Source organism: Helianthus annuus, unplaced genomic scaffold (genome assembly GCF_002127325.2).
Source record: "Helianthus annuus cultivar XRQ/B unplaced genomic scaffold, HanXRQr2.0-SUNRISE HanXRQChr00c149, whole genome shotgun sequence".
NCBI lineage: Eukaryota > Viridiplantae > Streptophyta > Magnoliopsida > Asterales > Asteraceae > Helianthus > Helianthus annuus.
Window position 1 is genome coordinate 3,806 of NW_023395665.1, and position 11,061 is coordinate 14,866.

General features: G+C 37.1%; 1 protein-coding gene and 1 pseudogene across 1 annotated transcript; both read left to right on the top strand.

Annotated features, from left to right (window-relative positions):
* The first annotated feature begins 438 nt into the window (after positions 1–438).
* LOC110937769 lies at positions 439–7,113 on the top strand (annotated as a pseudogene).
* A 2,917-nt stretch (positions 7,114–10,030) lies between these two features.
* On the top strand, positions 10,031–10,966 carry LOC118489732 (the record flags this gene model as incomplete). The annotated part of the gene is made up of 1 exon (XM_035987268.1): positions 10,031–10,966. A coding segment is annotated over exon 1 (936 nt), but the record flags the coding sequence as incomplete, so codon positions are not given.
* Positions 10,967–11,061: the final 95 nt, after the last annotated feature.

The following is an 11,061-nucleotide window of genomic DNA, read 5'->3' on the forward strand; positions in this document are numbered from 1 at the left end:
CCACGTGGATCTATTCAGCGTGCACCAACTACCCTTTCGCCTGTGAGCACCAACGCTAATGCTCCAAGAGGCAAAGAAGATATTCATTGTTTTCGTCTTTAGGCCCAAAGCCCATAACGAAATTCACGGTGTGTCGATTGTTTTACAGGAACTAACCCTCGTATTAACTTGGTGTTTCTTCAATGGACAAGAGTAGTTTTTAGATTTTTTTTGAACCACAAAATTAATTTCTCTTATTCATGTCGTCTCTAGGACTTGAACCTAAAACCTCCCCACTCCTCAGGTATTTAAAGGCTTTGTCTTTATCAATGGACACCCATTGCTGTGTACAAAACTTATTAATCAAACACGTAAATTGTGTGGAAAAAGAACGAAAAGACTTGTATTTATTTGATCTAAAAGTTCATTTTGATAACTATCAAAGAAAATATAGGCGTCAATGATACGGCATACTTGCATAGGAACTTTCCAGCTATCAAGCCACACAATAATAGACATTTAATTTCTCGGTCAATCAAATTGAACTTTTGTTAAGTTTTAATCTTCAAATCTGAATGAAAAGGGGTTTTTTCTTTTTTTGATATCGTAAAAGTGTTATTGATCAAACGCCAATGGAGGAAAGAAGGGTGATCAGAACCATGTTCATCTTTCGCTTCCTTGTACTTCATGCATCAATAACTTGTACGTTTGCAGCTGACACCTTGTCTGCAAACCAAGCAATGGTATATAATGAAACCATAGTATCACCACAAGAAACCTTTGAACTTGGTTTCTTTCGCCCCGGTAAGTCCATGAACCTTTATCTCGGAATTTGGTACAAGAAAATACCCAACCGAACCGTTGTATGGGTAGCCAACCGGAACATACCACTCAAACATACATCATTCGAGCTAACTCTCATAGTTGAGGGAGTTTTAATTATCCGGGATGCCACCAAGGGAGATGCAGTATGGTTGTCAGCAAACTCATCAACGGCGTCAGTGAGAAATCCGATTGGTCAGCTTCTAGATACAGGAAACTTTATAATTCACGAGGGCTTCAATCAAGAAGAACCCATATGGCAAAGTTTCGACTGTATGACAAACACTTTACTTCCCGGAATGAAGGTTGGCAGGAACATGGTTACTGGGATTGAAAGTCACCTCACGTCATGGAAATCCGACGATGATCCTGCTTACGGTGAGTTTTCTGAATGGATTGATACCCGGGGTTACCCTCAGCTAATCATAACGGAAGGTGGGAAGATAAAGTTCCGGGGAGGTCCATGGAACGGTCTCAGGTTTAGTGGAGCTCCTAATTTGAAACTGAACCCATTTTTCATCATTACCTTTGTTGTTAATCCGACAGAAATTTACTACCAATGTAATCTAATAGATACTTCAGTTATTACAAGGCTGGTCTTACAATCAAATGGTCAAGTACAGCGCCTCTTATGGATTGATAACAAGCAAGAATGGAACCCGTATTTCGCCGGACCAAACGATCTTTGTGAACAATATGCGGGAGCTGCAACATTGACAAGACCCCTATTTGTGAATGTTTGAAGGGGTTTGAACCCACATCCCCTTATCAATGGAAAATTACAGATTGGTCACAAGGGTGTCGACATACTGTCCCTTTGGACTGTAACCCTGGGGAAGGGTTCAACAAATATACAAATCTGAAGTTACCCGACACTCAGGGTTCATGGTATAACCAGACGATGACCCTTGTAGAGTGTGATAAGATGTGTAAAACCAATTGTTCATGTACTGCTTACACAACTTTGAACATCTCAGGGAGTGGGAGTGGTTGCCTGCTATGGTTTGGTGGCCTAATTGATATCAGAACATTTGCTGAAGGTGGGGACTCTCTTTATATACGAGTGTCAGCCTCTGAATTGGGTAATCTATAAACGATAGCTTTATTTTCATCGCTAACTTCATCTTATATTATCTAAGTCTATACGCAGCATAATTAAGAGATTATATGGTTTGACAGACTCGATAGAAAACAGTAGAAGCTCAAATGCAGGGAGAAGAGTACGAGTTATTGTCCCCATAGCATTTGTAGTTTTGGGCATACTGGTTTCATTATGCTTATTTTACCGTTTTTATATGAAGAAACAACAGCATGGAGGTATTTCTTTACTTATGAACGGTTCAGCTCTCATGTTATATTTTATTCATTGTATGTTTAATAGGTAAACAAACATAATTTGAATCACAGAAAACCTGTTGAATAATCATAAAAGCATCACTAAATTATTGATTAAATAAAAAACATCACTACATAATCATATTTCTGACACTTCATAGGGACACCGGGAAACGAATGTGTACATGATCCTGAATATATAAGTGGTAATGAAGATCTAGAGCTACCACTATTTGGCTTGCCAACATTAGTTAAAGCTACAAACAACTTTTCAATGGACAACAAACTTGGAGAGGGCGGTTTTGGACCTGTTTACAAGGTATTCCATGACTCCATTCCCTTCTATGTAGCACATTATGGGTATGTTTGGTATGGCGTAATGGAATAGACGGGGGAATGGAATGTATGAGGTAATGGAATGGACGATGTAATGGAATGGATCATTACCATTCCATGTCTTGTTTGGTTACCATGTGAGAATGAAATGAATCATTACTTTGTGTTGTTTGATAGAAAAGAATAGACGAAGTAATAAAATCGGTGATGAGCGACGGTAGTCGGTGGTGATAGGTGGCAATGGTAGCGATGGTCGGAGGTGGTGGCAGTAGGTGGCGGTGGTGGGTGGTGGCGAGTGACGGCGGGGGCGGAGGTGTGGATGGTGGGTGACGGTTGGTAGCGGCGGAGGTGGGTGACGACTGGGGTTAAGGTGGGTGGTGGCGGTAAACAGCTGGGGTGGAGGTGGGTGGTGGTGGTGGCGGCGAAAGTGGGTGACGGCGGCGACGGTAGTCACGGCGGCAGCTATGGTAGTAGTGGTGTCGCCCGTGAGTAAGTTATTAAAAATAAAAAAAATAAAAATAATAATAATAATAATAATAATAATAATAATAATAATAATCATAATAATAATAATAATCATAATAATCATAATCATAATCATAATCATAATCATAATCATAATCATAATCATAATCATAATCATAATCATAATCATAATCATAATCATAATCATAATCATAATCATAATCATAATCATAATCATAATCATAATCATAATCATAATCATAATCATAATCATAATAATAATAATAATAATAATAATAATAATATATTTTTATTCCTTGAAGGAATGAAAAAAAAACACCACCTTACTAAGGAATGAAAATTATTATATTTGGAAGGTTTACATTTCTTGTGGAATGCTCCATTCTATTACCACTTGACAACCAAACATGTTTCTTTTCATTCCAATAGAATGATCCATTCCATTCCGTTTTCTATTCCTTCGTACCAAACGCTACCTTAATATTTTCTAGTTATGTCTTCAAACATTCATTGATTGAATCACACAATGACATACATACTTTCTTGCTTACTTAATATTTTCTAGTCATTTTTTTTTTGTGATTTTGAGTGATTCGTAATCAAAGTGGGTATTGTGATTTACCGAACTATTAAAATAAAAATAGGAAAAATAAATAAGATATAAAATATGTAATCTTTGAAGACATATAAAAGGGTTTTATTGTGACGCCTTAAAAAGTTATGTTTCAGGCATGGTTGTCAATAGCGGTCACCATGGTAGCTACAGCGAATTGCGTAGCGTATAGGTCGAAGGTTGCTACAGGGTATGTAGCCGTAACTAGCGGGATTCCAGTTTTTATTCTTTAAATATATACATAGCGGTTAAATATAGTTATAAAATAGCTGCATTTTAATAATTTGTTAAATATGCATGTAAAATAGCATATATAGCATAGTATTTTGATATAATATATATATACAGAATTAGGTTCAAAAAGAAACAACTTTTTGAGAGTGAACTAATCTTGGCCCTTGGTCATATTTTAGATTAGAGTAAACTTCCGTTTTGCTCCCTGTGGTTTGGTCACTTTAACGATTTTGCTCCAAACCTTTCAAAAGAGCCATTTTGCTCCCTGATGTTTCGGTTTTTTTGCCAGTTTGCTCCTCGCCTCTAACTCCATCCAAATTGTTTGTGTTTCCATTTTGCTCCCCGCAGGGAGCAAACTGGCAACAAAACCAAAACATCAGGGAGTAAAATGGCTATTTTTAAAGGTTTGGGGCAAAACCGTTAAAATGACCAAACCACAGGGAGCAAAACGGAAGTTTACTCTTTAGATTAAAAGGATAAGATTGACATTAGCCAATTATTTTTAATAAAAATCCCTTAATTTTCTCATATCTTAACTCTCTCTTTCTCTCGTATTTTTACTTATTTCTCCATTATTTTGATATTAAGAGATTGAAGTGTTTTAAATTTTGGTAGACCACAATGGATTACGACATTATCATTCTACATCTTCACCTCATATGTTAAAGTTGACTAATGAATATTGCAGGTATTCTTATCACTCAAGAAGATGATAAAAACAAAACTATTATTTTTTTCAAATGTTTTTGTTTTGGAAATATTCTGTTTACAAATTATTTAATTTCCAAATGTTCGTAGCACTCATTTCTTTATCCATAGATTTTGTTTTAATTTTAACTTGAATATTGTTTTTCTTTTATTATTCGTATATGTAGATATCATAATATATTGGTTTCAACTTTTTATAATTTTCAATAAATATTGAAAAATTTATCTGATATTGAAATTGTTTATTTTTAGGCATTAAATTTCTCTGAGATATCATAATATGTTGTTAATATGCACATATGTAACCATTTCCGAATATAATACACATATGTATAAAAGTTGGTACACATGTGTATAAACTAATAGTTGTGTATCTTGTATAAACTGATAGTTAGCGAGACTGTACACATGTGTATAAACTAACATCCGTGTATCCTGTATAAACTATTACTAGCGAGACTGTACACATGTGTATACACTAACAACTGTGTATCTTGAATATACGGAAACTAGCGAGATTTTAGGGATTTTGATTATATTGTTTAATAATTGCAATTTACAAAAAACGAAAATACCCTTCTGATAATTATTTTAAAGGGAAGTTATAACATTATAATTACAATCTTGCCATTGTTTAAAAATCTCTAGATGATGTAATCCAATGGCCCAGATTAGTTCACACAGGTCATTCTCAACCTAGTGTTCACTCTAGAACCCTACCCTATACATACATATATGTATAATTATTTTCTAGTGTATTGCTATTTTATAAATAGTGCCCGCTATTTATTGCTATTCGCTATGTAGCATATAGACACCTTTTCGATATTTGTCGCTATTCGCCATTAACAACTATGGTTTCAGGGCGTACTTGAAGACGGGCAGGAAGTAGCAGTGAAGCGCCTAGCAAAAACATCCACTCAAGGACTTTGTGAGTTCAAGAATGAAGTCATCTCCATATCTAAACTACAACATCGCAATCTTGTTAAGCTCTTGGGTTGTTGCATCGAGAGAGCTGAAAAGATGTTGATTTATGAATACCTGCCAAACAAAAGCCTCGATTCATTCATATTTGGTAAATGGAACAATGAACAAAAAATGTTAGAAAAGTATTAAAAAAACGTGTAAACTAAAACTAATCCAAACTATACACAGATAAAACTCGAAGCGAACTCCTTGATTGGACTGCACGTTACCACATTATCAATGGAATTGCTCGTGGACTTCTTTATCTTCACGAGGATTCTCGGCTTAGAATCATACATAGAGATCTCAAAGTTAGCAATATCCTGCTTGACCAAGACATGAACCCGAAGATATCAGATTTTGGCACAGCTAGAAGTTTTGGAGGAATACAGATAGAGGCAAACACAAACAGAGTGGTTGGAACATAGTGAGATTCATGATTCCTAAACTCATTCCAATTTACCTAGTGAATCACTTACATTTAGTTTGATTCCTCACAGTGGCTACATGGCACCAGAGTATGCAGGAGATGGTACATTTTCCATAAAATCAGACGTATATAGCTTTGGCGTATTAGTTCTGGAAATTGTGTGTGGAGAAAAAAACAGAGGGTTCATCCACAAGGAACATAGCAACAACCTAATTGGACATGTAAGTTTGGTTTTGGGTCAAATCACGGGTTCCAATTATGTCATCCCTACCTATTCTTCTCCTCTAGGCAATCACGAGGATTCCATTAAGATTTATTTGAACATGCATCATTTTTATTTCCTGAGACTATATGCATGTTTAGTATTTGGGGGTACAAACAATTCCTTTTCTTTTTAGTTGTATTTACTATGATAAGAAGGCGTTCTTAGTTTAGTTTAATAGAATGTGAGTCTCCAAAACCTAATGCCTAGGTTCAAATCCTACAAAGTGTGATGTTATTCTTGTTCGGTGTAACTAGAATTCAATAACCTCACTCGCTCTGACTAGTTTTTTAGTGCAAAAAACGACCAACGACGACCCTATCCTAAAGGAGAAATTTGAACAACAAACTGAATTGAAACTACTATAATAGGATAAAAATCTTGACTGTTATTTTTGTTTTGCATATCTATCTTTGTTTCAAAATGATGTTCATTGTTGACAATTTTAAACATGTTAAAGACTTTTTCCTTCACACAATGGTTAACTACAAAGATTACAGATTACCCTGACTAATGTTCATTGTTGTTGACAGGCATGGGGACTACAAAACAAAGGCAGATCCTTGGAGTTAGTTGCTAAGTGTCTAGGTGATTCGATCAATGTGTCTCAGGCTCTACGATCAATTCATATTGGTTTGTTGTGTGTTCAGCGTCACCCAGAAGATAGGCCCGCTATGACTTTTGTAATCCAGATGTTGGTGAGTGAAGGTCCATTGCCTTCACCCAAAGAACCAGGTTTTTACATTGGAAAATCTATGCAAGATACTACTCGATCTTCAAGTTCATATGAAGCAATTTCTAATAATGAACTAAGCATTACAATGCTGAATGGTAGATAAACTGAAAGTTGCATGTCCTAAAAGAAAAAAAAAAAAACTTGTAGCCATAAGCTTATTAAGCATTACCGATTCATCAACGTAACATTTACTACTGTGTAAAAAATGTGAACTTATGTTTATCTTGCTACTTGCCAGGACAGGGATACATCATAAACACGTATGTTCTATCTATATGGTTTACCCAGTCATTTGTGTGTTCTTTATCATATTATATTTTTTCCATATGAATACTTTTACAAGACGATCTACTTTTAATCCACCCAAAACCTCTTGACTCAATCTCTATCAAAATATCTTGCGAACTGCCTTTCCAAATACACCAACACGAAAAATATACGAGCAATTAACACAGTTTTTAGCAATTGAGCAAAATTACAAATCAACATAGCTTTTAATAGTTGAGCAATTCACACAGCTTTTAGCAATTGAGCAAATATTCATGAAGAACAAAACTAATAAATGACCTAGTGGCTTCAAGTCTTTAACCATTGAGCAAAATCAAACACAAAATTATTAACACATTATTTAGCAACTGATGAACTATAAGCATTTAACATAATATTTAGCAATTGAACAAAAATCGAATAGAAATTAGGGCATAACAGGTTATAATTAGTACAGAAGTAAAAACTAATACCTACAAGTCTTCGAATTAGGGCATCTCGATGCATGTTTTTAGTTCTAAAAATCATTTTGTGATAATTCAATGCTGATGGAAAAGGAGAGTGGCATTGGTGGACCGAAGAAGAAGGAGAAGGGCTATTGAATACGCCTATCTGTCCCCATTCCATCGATTTTTCATTAAATATCCTCCCACCTGCTAATGGAGATAGGGAGACAAACATTTGCAAACAATGGGGGGAGATACAATGACAGCCGACACCATGAAGATAATAGAAGGTTCGAAGACAACAGGAGATGGGATGAAAACACGAGAGAAGAGCCTTGGCGGGTTGCAAGATACAAAGGTAGAAGGCTAGTTCATGAAGATAAACAACAAAAAAGACCTCAAAGAACAGAAACAACCTATTTCATTGGAAACTTACCGGATGACTGCTCGAGTTATCTCTTATGGGAAGTATTCCAGGACTTTGGGAACATGACAGATGCATATATACCACAGAAAAAAGACCGAATGGGTAACACTTTTGGTTTCATAAGGTTTGCTGGAGTTAGAGATGTGCATGCGTTGGGAGAAAATCTGGGATCAGTTAAAATCGATCGGATCAGGGTTTCGGTGAACTTGGCGAAATTTGAGAAGAATGACTTTGGAAGCAAGAAGAACACGAGCTGGTCCAGGGATAACATGAGGTTAAGGAAAAATAACAACAGGCCGGTAACACCTCATGCTAATTCAACCCGCTTTGCAGTCGAGGCATCAAGGAAAGAGCAGATACATCATGTGCATCAGAATCAAAACGAGGCCTGGCAACCCAAGAACACAACTGTGCAAAATGAGAAGAACGCAGCAGGGGAGAAAAACGAACCGAACATCGTCACTGGGATACAAGAAGTAAAGGCACCAGAAGAATCGTTGGAGATCCAGTTACAGGAAAGTGAAAATTCTAAAAGATGGAGGAGGAAGTCCTTAATAGGTGAGATAAGAAACCCTTTTGATCTAAAAGATATAGGAACACAGTTGGAACGTGTTGGTCTTTCTGGTTTTGTGATTAAATACCTGGGTGGATTACGGGTTATGCTTGTTTTCAAAACGTCGACAGAGGCGGAAGAGTTTATCAAATTAAAGGAGGAGCTTTGGTCTATATGGTTCGTATCACTTTACCCATGGGAAGGACAAAATCTACCCTTTCAAAGGCTCGCTTGGATTCTAATCAAAGGAGTACCGTTACAATTTTGGGGACCAGATATTTTTAATCAAATAGGTAAGCTGGTCGGGAAGGTGATTATTCCGTCAAGAGCATCTGATGATGACGTTGATCTATCGGTTAATAAAATCGGAGTCCTGTCAAACAAAGTGGGTCGTATCAACTGCAAATTAACGTTGCAATGGGGCGGTGAACCATGTTTTATTTGGATATCGGAGACTGACACAGATCCGCCTGAATGGTTTGAAGATAGCCGGAATGATAGTATGTCATCGGAATGGGAGGTAGGAAACCAAACGGACGTGCATGAGGAAGTTGAAACATCAGTATTGGGAAACGAGAATGGTACTGGTGGTGGCTTTAATGAAAAATCATTTCATAACTCACCAACTTTGAAAAATAGGGCGGCTAGTTATGTGGGTTCCAAGGATGGTGGTAACAATATGGGGGCCACATCTTTTCCCAATGATAATAATAATTCAGGAGATGGTAACATGGATAGTAACAACAACAGCGGGGACCCATGTGACACACCTCCACCCCCACATGTACCACAAAATAAACCCAATAACGAGCCCAATTCTGGGATGGGCCTGAATGAGCTTTTTAACAATGAGGAGTTTGTGGATGATACTCCAACTAGGCCCACTGAAGATAATGCTGATCCTATGTCATCCGATCCATTTAATATTATGGAGGTAATTAATCAGATGGCCCAAAAAAATAAAGAGATCATTGATTTAAACAATTCACCGAACTCCCCACAGCTTGGCGTCAATGATTCTAGATCCTCTCATCAGAAGTTAGGTCAGAAAAAAAAGAAGCACAATTTTCCTTCAATGAAGATGAAAGACACTCTTTGGATGGGTAGAATCTCGGAAGCATCTAAGAGCAGAAGCAGGGGATCGACAACTTGTGAAGAAGCTGGAAGTGCCAGGGTTGAAAATACTTATGGTCAGGCAATTGATGAAGAAGCGGAGTTGACGATTAAAGTCGGCGAGAAACTTGGGTTTAGAGTTTCCGGTTGCGAAGAGAGGATCAAGAAGCAAATCAATGATGCACAGGTGACAAATCTCCACAAATGAATTTTTTATCCGCAAACATAAGGGGGGCAGGAGATCCTAGTAAGGGGAGCATATTAGGAATCTCAAAAGAAGTAACAAATTGGGCTTTATTGCTATTCAAGAAACACAGATGTCGGATTCTTCGAACATTCAGGTCAGCAACTTCTGGGATAACACTCAATTTGATTTTGATTGTATTGAAGCAAGTGGGAGATCTGGTGGTCTACTGAGTATATGGGATTCGGGCATTTTTACTAAAAAGGCTGCTGTTAAGAATCGTTATTTCTTAGCCATACTGGGGGAAATGGGCAATGAAAAAAGAAATATTGCAGTGGTTAATGTATACGCTCCACAGGATCAGAATATGAAAAAACAGCTTTGGGAAGATCTACTAGTCTTGATGGGATCTTTTTCGGGTTCATGGATATTCTTGGGTGACTTCAATTGTGTTAGGGACCCTTTGGAAAGGAAAAACTCCAGATTCAATAAAAATGAGGCAGAGGACTTTAATTCCTTTATCAATGCAGCGGGTCTTGCGGAATACTCTATGATGGGGTGTACCTTCACGTACGTGACGGACGACGGACTAAAACTCAGTAAGATAGACCGGGTATTAGTCTGTCATTCGTTCTTAGCTATGTGGCCTGCAGCAAAGTTATGGGGACTGACAAGACACAAATCTGATCATCGACCACTGTTATTACTATGCTCCGATGTGAATTTTGGTAAGCCACCCTTTCGGTTTTTCAACTCTTGGTTAAAAGAGGAGGGTTTATATGAAATTGTGAAAAAAGCATATGATGGGGTAGCTTGGTTTAACCCTCCAGACAAACTGTTAGCAGTAAAATTAAAGGCCATCAAAGCTGCGTTAAAACCATGGTGTGACAAGATCAAAGAAAAGAACAGTGGTATGCTAAAAGACCTACAGAAAAAGGTGGAGACGTTGGATTTAAAAGCTGAATCAGTTGCGTTAACCGAACAGGAGATTGAAGATAGGAACTCATGGCTAAAAACGATAAATGAGCTGGATGATAAAAGATTGGAAGATCTCAAACAAAGGGCGAAGGTAAAATGGGCAGTGGACGGGGATGAAAATACGGCCTTTTTCCATGGAGTAATCAATGGTCATCGAAAAAATAATAGAATAAATGGGCTGAACTT